Source organism: Dermacentor andersoni, chromosome 6 (genome assembly GCF_023375885.2).
Source record: "Dermacentor andersoni chromosome 6, qqDerAnde1_hic_scaffold, whole genome shotgun sequence".
Classification (NCBI taxonomy): domain Eukaryota; kingdom Metazoa; phylum Arthropoda; class Arachnida; order Ixodida; family Ixodidae; genus Dermacentor; species Dermacentor andersoni.
In genome coordinates this window covers 46155800-46182989 of record NC_092819.1, presented here as the reverse complement: position 1 = coordinate 46182989, position 27190 = coordinate 46155800, and the positions used below count along the sequence as shown (strand labels likewise).

Genomic DNA, 27190 nt, shown 5'->3' with positions numbered 1-27190 from the left:
TCTTTTCAAACTAATAGTTTGCTTATTAGATGAGAAAATGAAGGTCGAAGTATCAATATTTGAATTTCGCGCCGAAACCCCAACTCCGGTACGTCAGTGGGACGTCAGGGATTCCAAAGTATGTTTTTGCATTTGGGCTGCGTTGACTGAGTAGAGGTTCCCGAAACTTGCCATGTTTCATATTTCGTTCCTTTAGAACACAATGTAGTCTATCCGCAGCGCTATATACTTAAGTAGGCCCTAGAAGATGCCAGCAAAATCCATGACGTCACAGTGACCAGGTGCGGGAACTTCAAGGAGGCGTCGCCATCCGTCTTTCGTTCTTGCGCTTTTCCTGGTTTACCAAGCGTCCTATCGTAGTAAGGGTGGTGTTCTAGGTGTCCTAGAGAGGTAATTTACTGATGCAGAAGAAATCATTTTTCACTTTAGCGTCCCATTAAACTAAGCTAAATTGAATGTTTCTATCGAAGCAGATTGGTTTTCTTCGCACGTGTCACAGTTTCGACGCGAAGTCAGTGTAGAATTTGTAGAAGAACATAGCTGGAAAATAGATTCTTAAAAAGAAAGAACTGAAAAAAACAGACATGCAGATCCAACGCAATGTTGGAGGGATCTAAGTAACATGAGCCTTATTTGGTGTAGCCAAGTAGCAGCAGTAGTGTACGTCACCAGCACCGTCACGTCGCATGTAGTTGTTAGTTGCCTGCATCAGGAGAAGGAAGGCAAAAGTATAATGCTTGTCGTGGGAAGAATGTTGGTGAGAGGCGTATGCGCAGCACGACACACACGTGACTACACTTGAGGCTTCATACCTCTTGTGTCATGGTGGCACGTTTCTTCAGGGGGATTGGCCAATAATCGACGCGTACCTAACGCCGAGGCGTGGAACATGATGCGACATATATATCAGGAGAAGGTAGGAGATCAGTGGGCCAGTTGATATTTCGAGAAATGATGGCACTTGAAGTTTACTTATGCCAACAGTTTCGATAGTGGAACGCTCTCCCTCAAGGCAGTTTCAAATTTTGCGTCCACAGACTTTGAAACTGCCCTGAGGAGTGTTAGGTGGTGATGACTAACCCTCCCAGGGTTAGTTATAGTAGATGAACTTCCATTTCCACAATTCATCACTTCCTCAATTCAATTAATTGGTACAAGTAATTTCCCTATTGCTGTCCTCGGTGTCATTGCTTGTTGACTTATGATCACCTCGGTTTCCTTCCTTATATATATATATATATATATATATATATATATATATATATATATATATATATATATATATATATATATAGCTGAGCTATCTATCTATCTAGCTGAGCAATCGGGGTTGCTGCCACTGTGCTTCTAGGTGCCGCTTGACGAGTCCAATAAACCTCGTCAAAGTGGCTCGAGCGACCAGTCGCGTGTCAATTTCGCTTGTATTCACGGCCTTCTTGCACGCTCGGAAAAACACTTTTATGTAGCACATGTTTAGCAACAAAAAGCTGTGTGGGGAGTTCTTTCACGATGCTCAGCAATTTTCTCATTGACACTCTTAATCTAATTATAATATTTGTGAAGCTGAGTAACTCATCAAGACTAATTCTGTAATTAGGCGGGATGCAAATAATAATCTGAGTATCTACAAGCGCGGCAAACAACGTTACCTTGGTTGTGTCCAGCTATGTGGCATTCGCACATTCTTAAATCGTGGTTCATTATAGTGGGGACACCCTGCACACAGGTACATTTACAAGCGCATATGCATGTAAAACTGTTGTTGTTGTTGTTGTCCTAAGTGGCCGTGGCACATACCCTCAGTGGGGGATTGGCCAAGAATCGGGTGGTTCAATTAGGTGCATAAAAATAATAATGATAACAAGGGCGGTAACAATTTTAGCGTTGGAGTTTAAAAGTAAAATTGCCCAGAATGAGCAGCCCCCGCCAGGTTATAACTTCGTCGTACCCATCGTCCTTTCAATCATGTCCCACTCTGCTCTTGGTGATAGAAATAAGTCTTCCGTAAGAAAATATTCACAAATATATCCAGCCAAGAAACGATGACGAACTCCAAACCTGGAGAAGAGCCAAAAAAACAAAACAAAAAAAACAAGGAATTATATGGACGGGAGGGGGGGCTGCTTTAAGAAAAAAAAAGAAAGGACGCTGCAAGAAAGCACAAGAAAGAACATATAAAACTAGCATAGTCGGTGGCTGCATCATTAGAGCGAACATCACGGGTATAGTACACCGTGAAATAAATCACGTCAGCAAGCGCAGGCACAGAAAGGGCAAAGATGACCCTTGAAGCATCACGAAGGGTTGCAAAATGCTCCTTTATAGCGCACCATTGTGCATCATAACGCGATTGTTCGGCGTCATTGCAGAAATACTAATTTGTCAGTTTAAATTCTCTGAAGCACTCGGTTGTTACACTGTACGCGTAATTAATGATGTAAGGGTGAATTAAATTCAAGGGCGCAAGGTAACGAGGTCATGGATTCGATAACTTGCACAGCTTGTCCAGCTTCTCGAACTAGTAACTGCCACAACTGACCCCGTCGGTCGTGTCCTTGAGTAGGCGCACTTTTGACGGAATCCGCGGAAAGAGGCCAAGAGAGAAAAAAAATTAGGCGTGCGTTATGTTTCTGCGTTGTATAAATAATTGACCGCTTGATCCTGCGGCACCAGCCGCCTGTCGGGAATGTAAAGGCTTGTTCTAAAACCTGGTTGTACGGGCCTGAGAGACAGACGCGTCCCAGTTTTCTTTACACTTGGCTATAGTTTATTTTGAATAATATGACCTGCCGACTATTGCCGTGTAGTACCAGTTACGAAAGTTAGAGAGGCCGCGAAGTGGGAGGGGGGGGAGGGGGCAAATGTCATGGCGTGGAACACGATGCGACGATACGACTCATGTGAACGTCACAGAAGCCCAGCTAATCATGTTTCAAAAAAAAAAAAGAAAGGATAAGGAGTTTTGGTGGAAAAGATGAGGTAGCTGGCGAAACAACTAACAATGTCAAGCTAAATCTGTGGAGCTCATTAGCAGTTAGCGGTTAGGCGGTGGGTGGGAACAATTTATTGTACTTCAGGTTATTTTCATTATTGTGGTGAGAAAGGCGGTGGCCTACTTTTGGATTCTATATTAAATTTGCGCAAATCCAATACCGAAGCGTCAAACCACATTGACTGCAATACCCTTTCGTGGAACGCTAGTACTTACCGAAATAGGTAGGCTGCCGTTATATCATTTCACACAGAACGGGCATAAGCTTTCATAAAAGGCTCGCTAACGTCGAACTTACAGAGTTGAGAAAGAAAAAAAAGCGTTAAACATCGTAAGCCAGACTTGTTTCTGTCTCCTGCTGCTGTCCGTATTAACATGTTCTGCCCAACTTCACTTGCACGTCTCATTCTCAAGTAGAATATTATCTATTCGAGGCTGCTATTTAATTCATACTGTCTTCTTACTTTTTACTGTTATGTTAATATTCATATTTTCGTTTCCTTCGCTGGTTGTGCAGTGCAAGCTTAGTTAAGTCCGAAACCACACTGCAGCGATAAAGCCGGACCTTACGGGAAAATGCGGATTCCGTCATAGACACGCTCTAGTGACTCACGCTGCCTTGGCGAATATCCGAAATTTTGCGGTAGCGAACCTCATAAGTATCCACTAATGCCGGATACGGGGCAGTAGATCTTTTAGATGGCGCTTTTTTTTACGGTATGCAGGACAAACTACCTTCCGAACGCTCCGGCGAAGAAGAGTGCCAGGCAAATCATTATCAGGAGCGCGGCACGATAGACATGCCTTTGCAGCGACGTTCCTCGGACAAACCCACGGGTATTCCTCTTGGCAAATCAGGAAACGCGCCCAGTATAGGAGCCTGGAAAAAATGGAAGCCGAGCACGTTCGCAAGCGGAACAGAGCTGTGGCAGAAGAGGTCGTCCTGAAGACCTCTCGGTGACGCAACAACGGTGGCGCTTAGCGCATAATAAACCGTTGCTTTAATATACGCACGGCCAGACAAGTCTGGATGCCCCGACCACATTTTACAGGTTCCGGAGGAAAGATGGCACCACTGCCTATGCATATATGCTAATCGACTATCGTGTGAGAGTGTACACTTGCTACGTCAAGTGTTACACCTTTAAAAATGCCCACTTTTGCAAATCGTCGGAGGTTAACTAGTGGAGGCTATTGGTTAAGCGAGTGATTACTTGCGTCGATACTCAACGAAATTCGCAATGACTTACTGAATACTGCAGCGTCCTATGTTAAAGAACCTGTCGTGATGCCTATAGAAATAAATTAGTGTGCATACGAAGTAATTCATTTCCTACTTACACTCAATTTAGGAGACAAAGTATACCGGCCTATGTTTGTAGCAAGTGATACCTATATCAGACAAATCTAAACGAATGAAAACCGAAAGGCAGGTGTTAGCAGCATGTATGCAAGTGCTGTGACGTGACATCACTGCCGGCTAAAGCTCACTGGCGTCCTTATTGCGCTTAGAATGGACGCGTCTGTAAATATTGACCAGCATTTGCAAACTTAGTTCACATATGTTTATGTAAATGAGTGTTTAGGTTGTTCGTGCTAAAAGTTCGTTAACGCTTTTTTTCTACTTCTGCCAATGTTATTGTCCACGCTGTTGTGCGGACAACTGCGTTGTAGAAGATGGACAGCGTTGTAGAATGTATAATTTGTCCCCCTGTGTACAGCTTTTACATTTTAATTAAATTCATTTCAAATCGAATGTTTTATTTCATTCGCAACTTGAAGTTTGCCGTATAAAATTTGTTGATTTCCACAGGGTCCGATAGTTGAAATTTCGCATGGGTTTGGCAAAAAAGGATAACTTGGAGGGGTGATGTCACTTTATGTGTTCGCTACATACAGCAGGGCGCGTATAATAATTTTTCTTCTTTTTTTAAAGGCAGACCAGTTTGTTGCTTCTACTTTGAGCCACAGAAGACGGAGTTTGCAATCTACTTTCCAGCTCGCGGGCTGGGGGAATCGCCACTTGTTTTCCGAGAATTTCTGCCCCTGGACTTGAATAACAGTTTCATTGTGATTGGGCTGGCTCTTTGGCCTGTACTTGCGGGAAGTCTATACTTGCGGGTCTATACTTGCATCTAGTGGTGTTTATACAGCATGAACATATTCCAAGGCAAAAAATAAAATAAATGAATAATGAAGTCGGGACGCGATGTCCGTGCCCAAAAACCTGCTATGGCAATCTTTTATTTTATGAATGCGAAAGCCTATTGTCTATTTTCTTTTCTACTTCTCAAAAATCAATGTTGCCCAAGTTTTCCAACGTGCATACAACCGTCTTCTTGAGCAGACGTTTTCTTTGTCCCTACTTACGTGATCCACATTATTACTGTTCTTTCAATTGTAATGCCATCCGTGGACAGGCTACAAAACGTTGCTAATGTGAGGAATATGCTTTTGGCTGGAAAAATTTAGCAGATAGGAAAGCTTCGATTGTATGGAAATGCGGCGAACACGCTCTTTCCTGCCAAGGTCTGGCCGGAACGCGCTTTGTGAGTGAGATCTCGAAATCGACGCATTGGCTGGTTTGGAAAGTGGGGGCGGCAGCTTCTCGCTCAAACCCCGTCGCAATAATTCATTCATCGCACGTACATCTTCATAGCTGATGCAAGCTACACGCGACGAAGGAAAGACTGTCCGCAGAATAGCACCATATGCCACAGATGTAGCAATGAAAATTAAATATAAAGAAAGGAATCTTTTATCTATCTTGATGTTGGCAGTGAGAAAGAAAGTAAGGCACTGATGGGCTTCCGAAAATGAGCGTTACACTAGTGACAATTAAGGACTAGACAATTTATTGTTTAAGTTTATTATTACCCGAATATTAGGTTGAATTAGCACTACACTAGTGACAGTTAAGGACTAGACAATGAATTGATTAAGTTTATTAGTACCGTATATTTGTTGGCTAATGTTCATGCTTTGAACACAAAAATTACTTCTGGCAACCTATTCGAATAGAATCAAGTGTGTATTCTTAGACATTATGTATGCACTGTTTTGAGACAGCTTGCATGTTGAGATAATCTGGTTTACATCACAACAAAATTGTGAGGGCAGTTACAGTCTGTGTTCACTGGCCTCAATGTAGCAGAGCGCAGTAACGGAAGCGGAAAGCCCTAAAAGCCTGCATAATGTGGTGCTAGTGTGACATAGCGGACAAATTGAAAGGTAACATAACATTCCAAACACGGAGAAGAAGTGACAGAAGTGTGTCCATGTATTTCATGTAAGTGTGCAGTTAGTTTTCTCCAGAAAGGAACGATGAAACACATGGCAGAAGTTGTAATCAAGCTCTCAAACCCATCTCCAACTTCAAACACATTCACTTACGTTATTAATTTGATTTGAATTTTTAGTTTCGGACTTCACTTGCTCCTGGTAACACGTAGCTCTAAACAAGCGATGAACTTAGACCAACTCGCCCAAATCGCTATTCTTATCCAATGTTTTCTAAACATCTGTGAAACGTTTGCCAAACGTCAACAAGCCTAGCTTCAGAAAAGCAGCATACGTGCTTTCGCATGCAATATTCCTGCTTCATCTACGCCTCAGCACGATGTATGGTGGGCGAAGAAGAGGAAGAAGTTTCAGCTGACAGTTCCACGACGTGTTGTCATTGTTAAGGCTGCGACAACTGAAACGAAAACGACCTCAACAATCGAGGCGTTCGTCGGGGCAAGCGTCTACGGGCATGCGTCTATGGAGCAGAGCGACGGCTGTAATCCTGTTTTAACCACCGTCACGCTGTGCTTGGTAAGACCTACGATGGACTCGGGCCAAGGTGATTCTGTGCCGCTGTGGTGCAGTCACCACGCAACACAGAGATCTGGTTTTCGTCAAGGCTGGCTAGTTGCAGAGAGTTACCGGAATACGGAGATAAAAAGTAGCCAGCGCGCCTTTAGGACACTTTTTCCTTGTCCAGACCTGCATAGTAAATCGCATTGTGTGAAACTAAGCAAACCCTCCAGCTGGATACGAGCTGGACACGGACTAACCTGCTAAGCTTCTAGCCTCACGTGCCAGCTATAGTAATCATCTCTATTGATGCCATGTCACAACTCGGGTTATCTGTAAAAAATTTCAAGCATTGCCATTCCATTGTTTGTGCTACGGGATGGTACTCCAGTCCTAGACTCGAGCATGATGTGGATAAATGTCGTGATAGCTGCGCGGTCTTATGACTAGTCTAATTTTTGGCGAGATCGCCGCTTTCTTCTCGGTTCCTTGCATTGTGTCGATTTTGCAGTTTTATCACTGGATGGTAATCGGAGTCATCATGGGATTCGTGTTCACCCTCGCTTTGGAGCCCGAAAAGATAGGTGAGCTGTTGAAAGTGAGTTCTCTAATAGACTTTAGATTGACTCTTTAATGATCTCTTCAACAATGAAAGAAAATGAGTACCCCTAAAATATGTAGAAATTTTGCAATTTAGGGCATAGCACTTGTTCAACATTACACCAAAGAGCCCGCTATTTACTTCTTGCACGAGTCACTGAAACATTCGTGGTGAAACGCTGACATCATGCGTCTGAATTATTACAGAAAAGGAAGACTATTTCGTTTTGATTTTGGGTAAGTCAAAAGATCGAATACAGGGGTTGACAGCGTTTCTACTACGTACTAAGTTTCTTCAGTCGATATATTTTTGAGAATTTTAAATCTTTCGACACGTTTTAGCGCTTCTTCAATGGCAACAACATGGTCATGTGCTACAATTAGCTGGTACCTGCACACGTTTCACTCTAGACCGCCATTGAATTAAGCACTTTCTACTCAGGGAACCTCCGCCGAACAGAACATTTCAATGGCTGTAAGTAGTCAACCTGTTTTTAGACCTACTGAAAAAAAAATGCCTTCGTTTCAAACGTGCTCGAAATTTGCTCTTTTTCTCTTCTCGCAGTCTTGTGGGGCATAACAGTAATAGGCCTTTCCATTCAAGCAGTCAATGTTGCCGCCACCCTCAAGGTGTTCCGCGCTGTGTACCATGTGAGTTGCACTGATCACTATACGTCTTTTGCAACACCTCTACGTACAGGCAATATTTCTGTGCATCCTTTGTTATGTAGCTTAGCATCGCCATAGCTAGCACTTGTAAGCAACAGAATGGCAGCGTACACATGCTGTTCAAGCAACACAGCTACTCATCCAAACAGTGATTGTGTTCAAGCCACTCTTGCTCGAGCTCCGCGCTTGTATTAACACAATTGCTCTGTCATGGGTCACTACTCGTCACAGAACGTGCCGAGAAGCATGAGCAGCGGTGCTGTCCTCCTGGCCACATCGAACGCCATAGAAGCCATCTTTGGGCTGGCGTTTGTGTTCGTACCACCCTTCTTACCCAAATCGGCAAGTAACACTCATTTTTTCATCTGTTGAAGGAGTATAACGCCCAATTGTGCGGCATAAGAAAGTTCTTTTGAATGGCTTTTGTCTATACTGTCATCCTTGAAGTGAGCAAGCTAAAAAGAAAAGGAAAATGATTATCACGAAGGAGTCTCTGGTCGCCTTCTTTTTCTGCTCATCTTTCCCTCTTTCTTTTTTATCTTCTCAGTTATTTTAGAAATAAACAGGCCATCTTGCTCGAAAATAGCGTTCGCTGATGCATTGTGCCCATGATAGTAATATTATTATTATTAATAATCATAATAGTTTAAGAGACACCAATGAGGGCTTGCTTTAAGAAGGCTAACAATACTTTAAGGTGAATGTTCTTGTCATTGAATGACATCGTCGAAAAAGTTATAAAGGCTAATGTACATGCAAGCTAGGCCGTGATGTATACATTGTAAATATTCTCGCCTGAATTTGCGTCTTGTACAAGCAGTAAAAGTATGTCACTTACGTTTATGACTGAATAAATGCACTTGACTTCTGCTCCACTTACAAGGCCTTCTTTTCTTTACAGATAAAGATTCCCAGGCTAATATGGCTCGCGAAGCTTCTGATTTCTGTGAGTGAGTTTTTTGTGCAATGAAGGGTCTTTGTGGTAGAGTAAAATGGTGCAAGTCAAGGCTTCTGTGTGCGAGCAACCAGTACTGCATGTTTAGTTAATTACTACCAGAGTCCCTCAACAGTCTAAAGAGTAATAAATGAATCTGGTATTGCCCAGTGTGGGAGCTATGTTGTTACCTACTAAACATGTAATGCAGATGTTTCTGACGTGAGGAACGGTTTATGCTGAAAATATGTTTGAGGTCTGTCAAACCTCTAAAAAAAAAACTGCGTAATAATTGTTTGCTTTCTTTTCTTGCGCTACAGACACCCCTTGCAATCAACGTACTGTACTACGCTAATTCGAAGACGGAAGAAATCGTAAGCAAGAGGGCCGTACATTGCACGGTTCACATTTTCTTGCTATGTATGACTTGAGGCTTCTCCTCCATTTCTTCTTTTTCTTACCGGAACCTTCACTTTACCAAACAGTCACCTTGCAAGACAGCCATAATTTTGGACGCCTTTAGTGTGGCGCTTTCGAATAGGTGAACAGGAGAATTCGGTACTTCACTAAAATGATCTTGTGAGGACTTGTTCCTGTCACGCGCGTTATCGTGAGCGAGCTTTAGGAGCAGCTGCAAGTGAGCCTGTTCGCCCACTTCCATTGATCGCACGGCCATGTGCGTACGATCCACGCACTGGCTACGGTAAGCCAAGTTGACAGTCGGTGCTGTGCTGTGCTTGCTTTCTTCGTGGTATCCGTTCAAACTTTCAACTGCTTTGATCTTTAACAACTAACTTAGTTGTGTCTCATGGTAATCATCAAATAGGATGATCCTGATGATGACTGTGATGGTTATGATATGATTGTGACAGGACCGCGGCCACGTGGTCTGCCATATTGCAATAGGTGCTGCTTAGGGAGTATTTGGGTATTATCATCACCACAGTCATCGTCATGATCAATCTATTTGAGTATGATGGCCCTAATAATCATCATCGTCAACTTACGTGATGATTATGAAAAGACCCAATGGACCCCAATGCAGCCCCTGTGGCAATTTGGCCGATCACGTGGCCACGGTCGAGTTAATGGCTGTTGATACTGCGATCGGCCGCAACGAATACATCAGGTGCTTCTGACAAATAGTACTTTATTCGCATATTGTTGCCGTTTGTTCCACAGAGGGTGAAGGAAAAGGAGAGGCGACGTGCCGCGGCAACCGACTTTCCTCTGGTCTATGTTCATCCGGACGACGCACAGAAAGAGGCCAGGATGCTGGTTGCGCTTCCGGTTCAGACGGCTAGAACACCGGCTCTCGAGTCGACCCTGTTGGAAACCACCCGCTCGGCGTTGGAAAACAGCGCGGCGTCGGATGGACGCGACGAAAAGGCGGATCGGCACGGGCAGGCAAACGCGGAACCTGAGTCGAAGGCCGTCGAGGAAACGAAGGAAAAGAAGCTACGCGGCAAGACTACATTTACCGTTGCCTAGTTAGGAAAAGGGGTCGATTTTTTTTTTGGCACAGCACTGCCGAGAATTGTGTAAAAAGTACGAAGCGAATATTATAGCATTTTCGTTTATTTTTCGGCTTGCTTTACTGGTACTGTACACCCTCCAGCAGAATTTCCTGGAGAACAGGAGAGGTGTGCTGGATACGAATATTTTTGTCGTCCAGCTGAGTGTGCCCCTGGTTCGAGAAAGTTTCCTTTGAGCTTCCGTTAAGACAGGGGCTTGTGGCTGCTTGTGCTTCACACACTACCAATGCCTATCGCGGATTTCTTTTCGAACTGCTGCGATGCGAGCCTCAGCAGTCCTCATGTTTCCAAGCAAAAGCATCGACCGTATGGCTTCGAGGGGACCTCTCGCTCACTTCACGTGCGGTCTCCTCCGCGACAGAGGGATGTCTCGACCCCGCGACATCCAGCAGATTGCACGATGGCACCTGCATGCTGCACACAGTCCGCTCGCTCTAGGCACGCCTGCCACCTTAGCGTGCCACCGTAGCGTGCCACCGTAACTAATAACCTGACCTTGCGAACTAAGTGCGAAAGCAAATGTAACTAACAGTTCAATCGTTCCGTTTCCAATTAAGCGTTCAAGGAAGTCTTATCATTTTAATTGATTAGCCGAAGGAAGTGCTGATTTATGGTAAAATGTCGCAGATGCGCGTTTCTGTCAAGTTAAGCGGAATCTTCACTGAATTCACAAAAAAGAAAATCATGTTTTTGTCACACGAACCTCAAGGGTACAGCAGGCAGGCATATCGTTGCGAATGTGCCTGTAATGTCACTAAACCGCCCGTTGTTCGTACACGTTCCACAAGCAAGGCAGGGCCGCGACACTCGACACCAAATTGGCTGCAGCCATTCTTTCCCTTCGCAGCAGCGAGAGGCATGAACAGGCACGCGCCCGAAAGCGGGTCGTATGACAAAAGAAACATTCGTGCGACCTCACTAAACACTATAAAGAAAGTGACGAGAACCTCTTTCTTGGTCGGGATTCTTTTATTCACGTCAATTTTTCTGGCGCACAAGGACGAGCCGGCTGCACTAGTCCGCGGTGCATTTCTACGGCGGAAACGAATTTCCTGCTCGCAGGATGCAGACAGCGGTGCATTAATATCGTTCAGAGAGACGGCGTCCGCTCGGAACAGACCACCCCGCCCAGCTTGGATTCACGATGTCCGGCAGTATTCTGCCTGATAGATACGTCTTCTCTCTCTCTCTCTCTCTCTCTCTCTCTTTTTTTTTTTTTTTTTCCTGCGCAACCACGGCTCCACAGTCGGCGTGATTGAGGATGACGCAGCAAGGCATTAGTCTGCAAGGTGTCCGTGGGCAGGCGTACGCCCTACCCTCCTCCCCTCCCTCACCTTCCTCCTCCTCCCATCCCACCTACACCGGAGCAGTGTGGGTGTGTACTATGCACAGTGAGCATGTCATTAAGCTTACTTTATTGTTTCGTTCTCTTGCCAAGCTGGGCGCATTATTCAGGCAAGAATGTGGGTTAGGCCGGACTCGTCCTCGGGTCGGTTTCGTCGCCTGTTTCCTGGCGTGTAGGTGTGCCATTAATAAAGGACTCTGGGAGACAGTATAGTGCGCACTATGCAAACAATGCTGAACATGTGCAAGCGGGGTGTTCGTGATTAGGGTCAATTATCAATGAAGGCTGCTCGCGAGGTGCAGTGCTGCTCGCTTGTATTCTTTTTCAGTGGCATGAATGAAATATTTTTTTTTAAACATTCCCTCGAGGTACATACACGTACACAAGAAATTCTTTTCTTTTTCATTTACCTCTAGGAGACAAGATAGTTATGGATGACTTCTAGTTTTGGTGCGAGGAGAAGATTTACACGTAGATGCGAAATTAGTACCGTATCCGCCCAACGCCGCTTCTCAACATGCTTTTTAACCTAATGGAACAATGAATACTTAGCGCAGGAGGGGATTAACCGGAAGTACTCAGCGAATGGCAGCCATCTCAACAGGGCACGAGAAATGAGATTGAGTTTTCGCTTCTTTGTTCAAGGACTAATAATTAAAACAATTCGAACTATATGCAGGTTGTGAGGATAGGCTTGGAAACGCACGAAAGTTTTGGCAGTTACACCTGTTTATTACAAAGCCCAAAGCTTACGAAAGTGGACATCACGTATGTGTGCCAAGTTCGAAACCAAGGCTAGGGCACAACGATTTAATTTGCGCAAGAGTATGGGTTGTAAGGAGAGGGGGGTAGTCAATGGCTCCTAAGTACCAATACAGCTCTTCGCTAGTTATGCCACGTGGCAACCCAGGTAAAAAAAGATAGACGTTGGCCTTGCGGTTGGCTAAATAGGGGGTGAAGCTGGAATTTTCTTTATTATCATGCGATTCGTACAAGCTCGTATTAACGTTTGCAAACTCATTGTAGGTTAACAAGCTGGGCTTGTTGCTTTGAGTTCAAAGGACGAATTTTTCCAGCGGTATGTTTCAGCACGTAGAGAGAAACACAAAGTACAGACCAAACTGAAAAGTTTTCGCAATTATTTTGAACCTTGCAACAGAGCCACACCTTAAATCACGAGAAATGGTTTAATAATTGTTTCGCCGCATGCCATTTCACTCAATCAACCAATGGGAACTAATAAATTTGTAACAGCTAATTTATTACACCAGTGTGTGTGAGGTGATACATACACTGAACAGCATCTTTATGGAGGTTTGACGGTGGAGCTACATTTTTGGGCTCTTTTAAAGAGGCTTCTTTTTGTGATTGTTTCGTAGCGTTGTTTTTGTTAACTACTAAACTAACAAAAAATGATGCTATAAATATAGAGTCAAAGGGTACAGTATTTTTGGTTCCAAACACATTAAAGAGATTCTGCACAGTTAAGATGTGCTCATAGAAATGTTGCCCTAGGGATATTAAAATCAGTGTCTAATTTTTGCAGCAGCAACTATGAATCAACCTGAAGCCTTTATGTTGGCTAAATCAATGTGGCTCTTTGTCCAGGACTACTCATTTTACAGAAGTGTTCCTTCTCGCTCTCTACAGAATTTGTCTTCTTTTTCACCACGCCATCTTAGTCATCACACTAAGGCTGAGTTCGACGAACGAAAAACCGTCGATACGTCGAGTTACTTGGTGTTTTACCTTCGCAGTCAATTTACGTGTTCACTCGAAAAGCCACGCCTTTGCTCAGACCTTACACAAGTAAACAGGTCTTGGTTTCAGCCGTTCAGAATTGGCCGAGAAGCCGCAACATCGCCTCGGTGACAGACTAAGAAACCACAAGCTATGCATGCCAAGAAGCAAAGATGTGCGACACGTGGCCGCATTCGGTCCTACTCAATAAAACGGTGATGCAAAAGAGTGCCGGCTGCCTGTCCTCCGTCCCGCTGAAGGTGCGTGCCATGCGGCTCACAAAACGTTGAAAGCTGCCCTCCTGCACGTGCCGCATCTCAGCTGGGACGTGACGCGAATATCCTAACAACTGTTTCTTCGGGGCAAAGAAGATTAGCGGGAATATTCTGTCCGGAGCGGCTTGTTTTATCGCTTTTTCTGCCGGCCGCTGTGGCAGAGAGACGTAGGAACAGGCAGAAGCCAGAGGAAGCGCGCCTATTCAGTATATAAGGGCCACGGGACAGCCTTTCTGGCTGTTCCCGTGTTTAGTATAATGCGTCTTACAGCGTTGATGACGTTTCAGCTGGAGACAACAAATCAGAAGCCGCATTCACAGAGACGTCAAACAGAGGATCACCAACTATTGACCATCGCCAATGTGTCATAATATTCCATAGTAAAAAACGCCCAAAAGACATGGAAGAGTAAGAACACAATTTAAGCGCTGCTTTCTGTCTGACACCCAACCAGCAAGTCCCAGTCAACACGTGGCTTAACTATCAAGTTGTTGCCTAGTATCCATATTTCAATAATTTATATCAATACGCACAAACAGTAGACATGGTTATCTGTGAGTGAACGTAAGTGATTTCTACGTATCTTATTAACGCGTAGAATGTTCGTAGAAAACCTCGTAATTTAATAGGATGTGTAAGACTTCGCGTTTATAGACTGTCTAAAAACAACATGCGCGCCTGTGGCCCTAGGCTTTGTGTAACTGCTGTATGTAGATAATATATATGTCGACTGCGCATAAATACAATCTATACAAGAACGCCGTCTATAAGATTCCTAGAAAAGATCTTAAGACTGGCAGAACTACATTTACGAAGACTAATCTCGATCTTGTATGAATATTTCTGTGACCACGAACCCCGAATTCTTGACGCCAAGTAAAGCTTCTACGACAATGCACGGTTCATGTCACGGTGGTACAAGCGCGCAAGCAAAGCGAAGCTTGCAAAAAGCCATCAGCTGAAGCCTCTTCTTTTTAAAATTCTTACGAGTCAAGCGACACGCCATCCTATTTCTCGTTTTGCTGGTCTGTCTTTAAGCGTGTACCTCCCAGAATAAACCGTCACACTGTGTTGCTATGTCTGGATGTGCGTCATTGCCACCTTTTCCGAACTGGATTTACCATCGCGCCCAGTCAAGGCCGTCTGACTGAGATATAATCATTAAGAATTAATTTTCACTCGTAGTTCAGTGCATGCGCTTTTAAACGAGCTAATGTACATAAGTGTTCGAGGTCTGCATTTATACTCGACGAACCCCATCCCATACGAACCATGAAGCTATAAAAAGAGGAATCTCGTTCATGTTTATGGTGTTTTAAGGTTTCTTTTCTCGTTCTTTCGTAGCCAGTAAGTGACCGAGTAGCATGCTTTTTTGAGTACCTTGCAATGGTGGGGCGGACCGGCAAGATTTTCATGGTCATGGATAGGCATCAAAGATGGTATGTTTTGACGACTGAGCGAAGATTTGGATTGGATTGGCAAGACGTGCACTCGTCCTTTATGCCAAGTGTGTTCGCAAAATTGTTTTTGTGACTTAGAAGTGTATGCATTTTCAATAGTTTTTAGACGAGCAAACCTGCTAATGCCAATAGCCACTGTCTCTCGATGGAAGCAAACATAACCAATATTGTCAGAAACATGAGAGAAAAAAGACAGACGAATAAACGACATGATCGCAGGCGAGAAGAGAGGGGGCGCAGGCGTGTAATTTACAACTACCGCAATGCGGACTAGAATTAACAACTTCCTAGCCAAGACGCTATATTCAAAAGATGACAGAAATCGTCAATAACGCTTTCGATCATATAGCCTTAGAAGTTGAAAGAGAGAGAGAGAAAAACTGTAGTCGTTATTTTACACAAACCGTTAAAAACAGCCTGGAAGATCGTCTAGCATATTACCAAAAAGCAGTCGCGAAAGTTCCAAGGGAAATTATTGTCTGATGGGTGCACTGGTCATTGGCCTGGGATGTTCAACAGACGGCCAATCTCGCAGAGATCTCAAGAAGGGTATTCAGCTGATCTTGAAGGACGTTTTAACCCCTCAACTGCCTTTCCTTTCCAGAATCTGATTAGACCTCTCTCTGACTCACCGCACACACACGCGCAGCTCTCCTTCAGTGAACCCCACCAGGCTACGCTCAAGCAAGTCAGCATCGCAGCACGGTTCCCAACTAGGGGCTTTTATGACGTCCTCACTCCGTTTGCAGGTGCCCCACATGCCCTATGATTGAAAGCCACGGGCGAGACAGAGGGAAGCGGAAAGCCGTAGCCGAGCGGGCGAAGCGGTGGAACTAACGAGCTCGTAGCACGTATAGGGCGTACCTGCAGTAAATGAAATTGCGGAGATAATGCTCCGCCATGCTGGGGGCAATAAACCGAAGCGCTTTGGGAACTTTCAGAAAAAAAAAAAAACTATGGTGAGCGGTTTCCGAGCTTTGCCTGGCCTTTGCTGCTTTTGTGTGTGTGAGTGCATGATAATTACAGATACATCTTCGTTCGCTGCGTGTCATGGCTCCCTCGTGGCTGGCCACTATAGACCAGTGGCAAGTCTGTGACCCCATTACTTTAAGCCACCGCTGTTTCACCGCTTCTATTTCCTATTTCACCCGTGCGCGAGCTCTCCCCATTTCTGCAAGTTTGCAGGTGTTACTAGCCCGTTCGTCTTCTGCAGGATAGTGAATGAGAACCGAAAGGTGTGCATACGTTGTATTTCGAAAGCATCTGAACAAGTGCAGTGGTGTGCTGTGGTGTAATACTAGTGTCTCCTCTAATACTTACAACGTTGGCATCACAGGTGTTAGGTTTGGTGAAAGGCCCCATGTAATTGGTGCTATACGACACACAGTTTACATACTGAGTTCATACATTTACGGACTCTCTCGACAAGTTTTGTATTAATCGTGTTAATGCACGTTAAAGAAATAAAGTGGTGAACCAATGGCGGACTCAGATCGCAGCCAGCGTCTTGACTAGGAAACTTGTCTTCGACGAAGACAATGGCTTCAGATCGAGGCTGCCTGTTTCCCCACTGTTCATCACTTAAAGTGTATTCCACTTTCTGCGAGCTCCTAACTTATGTTACCGTTTGTTATTACTAGCTCTGCATTTTAGCTTGAGAACATTTCTTCATGAATCTCATCAATCCGTTAAAACATCGCAAATGGCAGTGTATTTTAGAAATATCTGTTAGAATAGTTCTTGACGAGCCAACTTTGTATTGCCTTGCTTTTAGGCAAGTAAGTCATGGCTCCCGTTAGTGCTGTAATTCTGTTCAGTTCAGAAGCTTATTAGGCCAGTGCGGACGAAAAAATAAGAATAAATAAATAAAAACAAAACTGCGTGAAGGGCTAACTCCTCAAAGATACTTGTTTTTTGCGTTTTCAAATGCTTCCAAAAACTTTGTAACCGTCATCGGAGCGATTGATCAATAAACTGAAACATTGCCTAATTGCATTTAATCATACTTTTGATCATTCACAGAGAAAATGTAAATACTATTCCGGTGCAAAACCTCGGCAAGAACACGGTCGAGTACACGCAACCATAATTACGCACTATTTTACAACGATAACTGTTTAGGGTTTTTTCAGCCCTTGGTGTCTACGTTTGCATAAGTTTGCGCAGCAACCATCAAGATTATCATGATGTATTGATGTCAAAAACAAAGAAAATAAGATATAGAAGGGAACCAGTGGTGTCCGCATCGCAGCCATCAGCGACAGCTCTCTTGGAACATTGAAAATTTATCTCAATGATCATGCTTCAACAACAACAAAAAATATCAAATTTTCTTCATAAGGGCGAAGCGATGATAACATGTTGGAATATTACGCGAAGTGTAAGACTCGTAGCTGTAGTGGCAGCACGAATGGAAGTAAACGTAGGCTGACTGAGAAAAAAACGAGCTGTTGCGCAAGGGGTCCTCTGTTTGAATCCTACCATCAGCCAATTTCCTTCACGTTTATTAGTTAAAACCGACGTCTGTCTTAGCGACTTTACCACAACTTTTCCCGTGTCGGGTATGTTTCAAACCTCTTTCCTGAGGCGATCCCGGAGATAGTGCCAGCCGCGCCGATAAAATTACGTCACTTTCAGGTTTGAGCTGTGTTATTATTTCGCACTTTTCATATTTAAGTCTCAGAAGAGTTAAGACAACAGGCGTGCACTGTCGGAGTTTTGTTTCATGACGCTTGTTTGTGGGCTGCCGTGCTCAAAATTCTGAGGAATAATCTTGTCAAGAATGTAAGACCAGGTATATGGGCAACTTTAGTGTTAGAGATAGTGCGGCAATGTAACCCGCATATACCCCATGTCACATAGCAAGGCTTGGCATATATCATACCTACACCTAAATTTAAACGGAGCCTCACGGCGACACCGACGCCGACGGCAAGAATTCGCTTGGGGTAGCCATTTTGCCCCCTATGGGGCTTATCTTGCACCAAACAATAATCGACATCTATATTGTACGCACTTAGTGCTGCGCTCATGGTACTTCTGGGAGACGAACGACGAGGTTGCATCACTGTGGCATAGCCTTCCTGACAGGACAGCGTTGGTCGTGCAGCATTAAAGAAAGAAGTGCATGCGCAACGTGAATGACAATTGTTGCTTGGGAACAAGATGCACCTCAAAGGGTGTAACACAGTGTTTTAGTGTGCAGGCTTTTAAGTAATGTAGGCGATGAAAACACGTCACCGCCGCCATGTATGGAACGCCACCGCTAGAGGCAGAAGATGGGGAAAAAGATAGACCCGAAAGTAGGGAGAAAAAGACGAAGGAAGAGAAACAAATAGAAACAAAGAAAAAGAAAAGCAGCAGGAGAAAACAAGAATGTTGAAATGCATTTTTGTAAATTTAGTGGTAATACAGTAGTTAGTCGCAGACCAAAGAAATTGTTCTTGAAGCATGTCTTTTTTTTTTTTTTGACACCACGGGGAGACCAAAATGACAACCATTGTGCGGCGATAAGCTATTCTAGCGGGAAACTTCATCCAACATCCGGATTTATCTGACACTGCATTCTCTGACTCCTGCTGCCGTTTGCCCTACTTACACTATTTGCCCATCTTGTCATCTCTGATTAGTCCAAAGAGCGGTTACGCCGCGCGTAATTGGCTCGAAACACCGACACAGCGGAACTTGACAACATGGCGGAATTGGGCAGTCCGAAATAGGAAGCGCGCCTCACGTGCCGTGTGCAGCATGTGCTTCATGGGCCATTGTCCCGACTCTATTCCTTCTGTTATACTTATTATACTTATTATTATCTGTCGCCGAGATTTGACAGTAACGCACTTACAGCGGCGGCGTGAGAAAAAATGGCGAATGGCGGGAAGAAAAGAAACTAATAATTGTGATAAATGCACGGACGGACGGAAAAAAAACTTTAATGGGAAAAGAACCTGCGAGGTTGCCAGCCCGGGCTCAGGCCACCCGGGCATTATGTGCGGTGAGGCATTGCCTTTCCACCGCTTCCCGGGCCCTCTGGATAGCCCATAATTGGTCGTGAACTTCCGAGCTAGTCAGAGCGCTTAGCCATCGCTCCTCGAGAAGGTCCGGTTCTATCTTGTCCTCTACATATACTAATCTCATCTGTGTGCACTTCCATAAGATGTGTGCCATGTCTGCGTATTCGTGTTTGCAGAGCTTGCAGCTCGCGTCTGGGTATTGTGATGAATTTATTCTGTTTAAGTGTACTGGGTTTCGGAATGTTCTGGTTTGCAACCTTCTCCAATCTGTTTCTTGAGACCTGTCGTGTTGTTTGTGGGGTTGTGGGTATGCTTCTCTTTGTTTCGTGTAGTGTGTCAGTATGTCGTGGTACGTGACCAGTCTGTCCCTGTCGTCTTTTATCGCTTCTTCGTCGTCGTCGCCTCCTCCGTCTTCTCCATCTTCTCCGCCGCAGTCCTTGCCCCTTCCCCGGAGCTTGCAGGGTGTTGGGCCGTCACTGTCCGTGCCGCGGTGGGTTGGCCTTCTTGTTGAGGTTGGGAGGAGCATTCATGGTTACGTCTCCCATATGTGCCGGGATCCATCTGAGGTATTTGCGTGTAATTTTGCTGTTTTTGAAGTCTTCTGCTCTGCGGTTCAGAATTTTGGCCACCTCGGTGGAGACCCAGCCCTTTGTGAAGTTCCTAATAGCCGTCTTCGAGTCGCTGATTACTGTTCTGTATTGCACTGCCCTGGGTGAAATTGCTTTAGTTCTGCGACATCTCCTTCTTGAGGAGAATGTTCTCCTTTGTAGAGTCTACTGTAAATAGGTGGGTGACAAAAACAGTTTGGTTAATTAATGTCGAAGGATTACTGATGGTAAGAGGGATGGATAGGATAATGGGCTGTAGAAGGACAACCTGAGTTTTCTCTGAATGCTACAGAGAAAAAAAATGACAGAAAGAAGACAACGACGACGATGAAGCAGTAGAAAAAGAACCCTCAGTTTTATTTTTTTTTTCTTTGTAATATGGTCTACTAATACGAAAGGCCACGAAGCTCGCCCTAGGACTACCGACAACTACCTCCACTGACCGATTGCTTCACATGGGAGTTCACAACTCTTGGGAAGAACTCGCGGAAGCGCAACTTATTAACCAGATCGAGAGACTCAAGCTCACAACCACAGGCCGAGCAATCCTCCGACGCACAGGATACGTAACCAATCAAGAACACGATGACGAACGTAAGGAAAAGATCACATCGAAACTGCGAGAATATCTACAAGTTCTTCAGATCCCTCAGAACATGCATATATGGATATATAGAACACCATTAAGGCAGACGGCTCGCCAGGGTAAATGCCATCAGACACAGGCACCGTAACGACCCGCAGGCACGCTACGTGGACGCAGTCAAGTATCCGGGCCGAAACGCCTTCGCCATCAGCGTCACAGACTACAGGGGGACGACCCTGGCATTGGCGACAATTCTCGCCAAACGCACGGACACGGCTGAGGAGGCCGCTATAGCACTCGCCACCCATACAAGCGAGGATGCCATAGTGGTCATCACCGACTCTCAAGCAGCGGAACGCAACTACATGAAGGGTAGGATCTGCACTAAAGCGATCAACTTACTGAAACGTGGCGATACTCCTCCCCCCTACACCTGCATCATGTGGGTTCCGGGACACGAGGGACTCGAGGGGAATGAAGCGGCACACACCGCGGCCCGCGCAAGCATCAACCGGGCTTCCCCGCACGGCATTCTAGACAGGTCCCACCCACACAAGTCAGCGGAGGAAACGGGAACAATACCGTTAACTTACCAAGCACTACTACAACACTATCGGCTTGGACGCAGGGTGTACCCTCCACCACATCCCAAACTAACAAGAAACGAAGGCACCGACTACAGGCGACTCCATAGCAATACCTTTACCCACGGAATCTTGCTGCATCATTTCCACCCGACGCTGTACAGCTACACCTGTCCACACTGCAACGTGCCAGACACTCTGGCGCACCTCCTCCTGCAATGCAAGAACACCCGTGCAAGCGTCACAGCACCGCAACTAATAGCAGCAGACGCAGACCCAAACCTCCTCGCTGAAGCGTGGGAGGCTGCGATCTCCAAGCCGGACCTGGTCGACCAGCGCGAACTCGTCGCCCGGGCCCGGAGGGCGATCCAAGCCAGAGATTTCCTGGAATAAGGGACCCTCCCACCTCGACTGAGAAGTCACTACTTCAAATAAAGGTTTCGTTCTCTCTCTCTCTCTCTTTGTAATATGGTTAAAGTGCTCGGTGCACTTACCTGGTTTTGGTTATCAATGCTTTGTCAACTTGCTGAACGATCGAGGAAAACGTCGAAGGCGCTTAATTCTCGTGATAATAAAAACAACATGCAGCGTGCCTCACGCAGGCAGCATTCTGTTTAGATATAACATTCATCTTTATTGCAGTACAAATCGTGGCGACACGGGACATTGCAGCAGTATGAAATATGAAGAAAACAGCGTCACAGCTCTGTACAGGTTTCACCCACCACACAAATATTTTTTTAAGATGTGTGTATGTATCGAGGTTTTGAGTATCACTCACAGGGTTCATCTGGGACACATGCTCGTAAGGCCATAACAGCAAACATTTCTGACGTTTCGGTGTACACTAATAACAAAGGTAAAAAACGTAAATTGGTTCGCAGTACCAAATATTTTTTGTTTGCACTACTATAACAAATGTGATCCCTATATGAGATAATATTATGGTGAGAAATGCTGAAAACTATTTTTTAAGTGAGATTACCCTTATCAGTCGAATAAAGAAATGATCTTGGTTTTGCTCAGCTAAATAACAAAGAAAGACAAAATTATCTTACGGCAGCAAATGTGACACCTGCCTTAAGTACCATTATAAGCACTTACTCGCACGAACCGAGAACCACGTAAATGTATACCTGTAGCCATTGCAAAATGCTTTTCAAAATGTTTTCGGTACTTTCTGCGTCGCAAGGACACGGCGATTTTCATAAAGCATATAAGAGGCTCTAAGCTATCGTTCCAAGCAGGAATTGCCCGCTATCCTGAGTAATTAATTAGAGCAGCCGGAGGCTGTCACATTGCAAGGGAACGGTTATACATTTCTGAAGAGTAAAACTACACGGGGTCACATACATGCTTGAGAGTGATACACTCCGTACGTCATTGAAGACACGCAAAATGACTAGATGCACCAAACTAGGCGCCTACCTGGGTAAAGACAAATCTTTCACAAAAACAACAAAAACAACAAAAACGAAAAATCCCTATAGTGGTATGCAGTCAGAATATTGCATCTACCCGAAAAAAAATGCAAGTTGCATGCCCACTTCTGCTGCAGATATTCAGCTTTGGGCTTTTACTTAACTGCGTACATTTTTGTGTATGCAGTGCCGTTCAATAGTGCTAGAAAAAAGAAATGTCTTAGGAGGCGCTATATCAACGCAATGTTGAAAAATGACTGCCCGGAACGTTGAAACCCGTTATAACTTATTGGAGCAGGTTCAACCTTGTAGGAACCTGCTGTAATGGGACAGGAACTCACTGGATGCGGTTATTGGTGCTATATAGATAAAGTCAGATCGCGCGCAGAATCGTATCATACGACTGCTGCGTCCTTGATCAACTTCCCGTAACACTAACCTCCTTCAGCGCCTTGTTAGTGAAGGCATGCAGTCTCAAGGCACGAAATAGTGAAGCACATCTCATTTGAGACAATGATTAAAAGTGAAGCAGAAACAGCGTTAAGGTTCAGGGACATTGGCATGTCTTTTTTTCTTTTACAGAACCGTGATAGCTAACAGCTGTCTTAACAAAATTAAATACTTCAGAGGCGTTTTCTCGAATGTACGAACTCTGAAAAGATTGTCTTCTGAAACGCGTCTCAACAGCAACTGTTCGAATGCGGCACTAAGTTCCAGTTGCTCATCACATGCATGTCGAGAGACGAACGAGGTAAGAATGAAGCAAAGGAATGTGTTAGCACTAAAACACGTTTATAAGCAAAGACAATACAGCCATTTAGATTAGTTTTAAAGGCGACGGATAGCAAAATAAGTGCTCATTTCTGACGAAAATGTGCGGCAAGTTATCCTTCGCGCAGTCGAATCGAGTAATCTCTCACGTTAAGATACGGGTAGAAAAATAGAAAAGAGGAGCGAGAGACAGAGAGAGATAAGTGTGGAAACCACGTGGATGGAATTTTACTACCTTTCAATATACTTTGTAGCGTCCTACGGCTATTATAGCCAATGCCACCCATTCTGTGCACGTTATCCGAAAAGGGTTGCACATTATCTCATTTCACGTGATTGTTTTTCACAAGAATAAAAATGATTCTCTTTAAGAACGCATAGGCAGTAATATTGCATGTTTTCTTTCTTTTATTATATATCTTTGCATATCTAAAATGCACAAAGTGGTTGGCATGACAGAAACAAAGGAGAAATAAAAAATTAAACATTGTATCCAAGATGCGTTATGCAGCCGAACATGTAATTAGTTGTGGAGAACACGATATGTTTTAGCTAACCACGAGTACATATATTTATTCTTTCAGATGACAGGCCTTACAGTTTAAGTATAATACATATAAAACACTATGTCGTCTGAGAATCCTCCATCGAAATAAAAAGGTGTAATTGTGGGCGTTAAGATGAATTCTTGCTTGTGCAACTTATTGATAACACAGTGTCACCCACGGAAATACTAATACTGCTAACTTCACGCAAACTCCCATGACATCACTGGGGAAATGACTACAGACGTGACTTCCAAAATGCCTCCCCCCCCGGCTATCTTATCGCTCAGAAAACAAAACTTCGTGATAGAATCCGAACTACAGTTTCACAAGGAAAAGTTCGGTAGATGTCGCCTTTTGTTACAGTCACAGCAGCAAAGAAAGGATATTACATCGATGGCGCTGCTTTCAGGCACCGAAAACAAGATATGGAAATGTTGATTTACGTGCTTGGTCCCTGTGTATGAAACATGTGTGACACATGCACCGGTTATTTGAGTAGATGTGTAAATACGATAGTCGAGCTGAATGACGACATTCAACAAGGTGACGATACGATAGCTAGGTTCCGTTTCTTCGAAGGTGAAACTGAAGGCTTAGCTATATTAAGCATACAGTCTAACCATTAGGACTTTTCGACTAAGATATTTCTCTAGGCATTCGATGAGGGCTGTTTTAGGGCACAAAAAGAATGCTGGTCGGACGCCATGAGTATTTTAAAGGTGAAAACATGGTTGACAGAGCTTGAGTTTTAACTGATTAGCACTCGGTCTTCCTAGCTGCATAAAGCGTGGTTATCTGCAATTTATTTAATTTTCAACGGCTGTTAAAAACGGATACCAAAGGTGTGAATTACATGTGTTGTTTTGCTTCCAAGGCGGTCAAAGTTGTTCACTTCTTATAGCGGAATTTATTCAGACTTCATAAATGCGCCGACTTCAGATGCATCTTCTTGCTACATTCGTGGGAAGCGCTGACATTCCAAGACTATAAAATGCGGCAATCCATTTACCTGATGCACTTACGTAAGCGGGCTTCACCGCGAAGGTACTTCCAAATGTTTTACCCACAACCAATCACTCGGCGAACGGTCTTGTCGTTGAATTCAGTTAACTTATCTGTTTGTCGGGAATGACAGCATTGCTTTAGCAATTATAAAGACCTTCTCCCAATGCACAAAACATTGTAGAAAGAAAGAAAGAAAGAAAGAAGGAAAGGAAGAAAGAAAGAAAGAAAGAAAGAAAGAAAGAAAGAAAGAAAGAAAGAAAACCGGCGTCTTTTGTTTTCTGCTAGTCAAGCAGGTGACTATATCCAAACCTAAAGGCATCTCATGGGCATCTGCTTAGGCAATGCAAGAGAACACTCGAGTCCGAAGGCTAATACACTATGGTGGTAATCGCAACGCAATGCCCTTAGCTTCACCTACGCTGAAGCAGAACACACATGGTAGGTACGAGACATGCTGGTCGCGCGCAGCACCGGACAGTCGACGCTCTTTTTGATGACAAATGTAGCGTCATTCAACAGGGCGAGGAACAGTTAATTAGCACGGAAGAGCTGAAACTGCAATCAAGTGGCTTACAATCGAGTACACTTTCAGCTTTGTTAAGTCAAGCTGGAGAACGCACCTCAATGTTAAAGGCGCAGCCAAAAACTTTTTGTCTAATCGAGCGCGGAGGGAGTACAACGAACCTCGCTTTCTGTAGCATTGTAATGGGACGAGAAACGGTTTGACAATGTCTCGTGGAGAGTGGGGGAGATGGGACCGGCACGAGCTTTGCTCGCCGTCTACCTCGCTACATTCGTGTACGAGGCGTATTAAAGAGGAAAAAACTTGTCGTTTCGACGTTACCACGTAAGAGCCAAGTTTAGAGGGAGTATGTATTGACGTTATCGTAGCCGCTACAATTTTGTACAGCTAACACGGGAAGAATCTGCCATCTATACTGATCCACTTGTCTCCAACTATGTTAGGAAAGCTATAGATAAGTCAAGACGTTCATGACGTCAGGTGGTGCCCGTAAAATTAAAATTACATTGTGAGGTTTTACGTGGCCAAATCGCGATTTGATTATGAGGCATGCCATAGTGGGCGACTCCAGACTAATTTAGACCACCCGGGGTTTTTTAGCGTGCACCCAATGCACGGGATGCGGTGCCGGTGATACTCCTCCGAATTGTACAAGGGAAGTAATCTTTGACCGACCGCCAACTCGCTGGTCCCTGTCACGTTCAACCGGGGCTTTAGTATAAGGATATGCTTCAAACGCGAACAATTCCGAAACTACTGCAATGCATTATTCTGTTTGAAATTTCACCTACATTTGTATCAGTGGCCCAATTCAAACTCGAAAACGTACAATTTGGACTTCTTCATGCATAGAAAGCGGCTACAGAGTGATTAGGCGTCGCACTTCCACGTAATTACGCGTAAGAGGCGTTCGTTACTGTTCGTGTTTAAAATTATGCTGACGGTACGTTAGCGTGACATCAACAGTTTTGTTAACCGTAGCATTACTGTATTATCGTTACCATTACCGATGTCGACTGCTATGACTCTGCCCGGTAAACTGTGTGCATGTGCATGCTGTGGGACTATAGCCTCGACGTGCGACTCAGGGGCCATTAAGCGAGCCGAGGAGGTGGCGGCGGCCGGGCACCGCCTGACCCCCATGCCTCCGTGATACTTGTTTTCACTTTAATAAAGTTGTTTCTCGCTCTCTCTCGATGTGGATGCGCAGTCGTCGCCGCCGGTACCGGTAACGGCAAGACCGTACAAACGCTGCGCTAAAACTGCCTATTATCGTCGCCCTGCCCAGCGCGCCGCGACCGGTGTCCACCGGCCCCAGACTAGATGGGCTCCATGTGGTGCCTGTCCCCGTTCTGGACGTGGTGCACGCGGATCCTGCTGAGCACCAGGCCCATCTCGTAGAAGCACGGCGCGCAGCACGACTCGAGGATGATGCGCATGTACTGGCGAACCACGTGGCAGTTGACGCGGCAGTGGCGGATGGCCGGCCCGATGCACCAGATGTGCTGGAAGGACAGGCACGCGAAGCTGATGCCCACGATCAGCGCCAGGGGCACGGCGCACAGGAGGCTCAGCGCCCGGTAGCAGATGTTCTTGGTGTGCGTGAAGGTGAGCGTGGCCGCCTTCCAGACGCCGTTCAGCGAGTACGTGCCCTCGGGCTCGGCGAACACGTCGTCGAACTCCACCTGCGCGTGGCGGCCACACACGTGCAGACACGCGTAAGGGAATCACCGTCACATCGCTCTTCCACTCGTGGTAGGCTTGAACGCACGCTGAGAAATTT

The 27190-nt window shown here is 44.9% G+C and overlaps 1 protein-coding gene and 1 long non-coding RNA gene across 2 annotated transcripts in view; one reads left to right on the top strand and one right to left on the bottom strand.

Moving 5' to 3' along the window:
* Positions 1 to 8951: 8951 nt before the first annotated feature.
* Positions 8952 to 10576, top strand: LOC126521797 (uncharacterized). Its single transcript, XR_007597289.2, has 3 exons — positions 8952 to 9005; positions 9314 to 9367; positions 10176 to 10576. It is a non-coding gene; the product is annotated as an uncharacterized lncRNA (long non-coding RNA).
* Positions 10577 to 21747: 11171 nt separating this feature from the next.
* Positions 21748 to 27190, bottom strand: part of LOC126522117 (uncharacterized) — a 40954-nt gene continuing 35511 nt past the window's right edge. Inside the window, exon 3 of the mRNA XM_050170899.2 lies at positions 21748 to 27092. Coding sequence (XP_050026856.1) covers positions 26727 to 27092 — 366 coding nt within the window. The 3' untranslated portion in view covers positions 21748 to 26726. The remainder of the gene's footprint in view (positions 27093 to 27190) is intronic.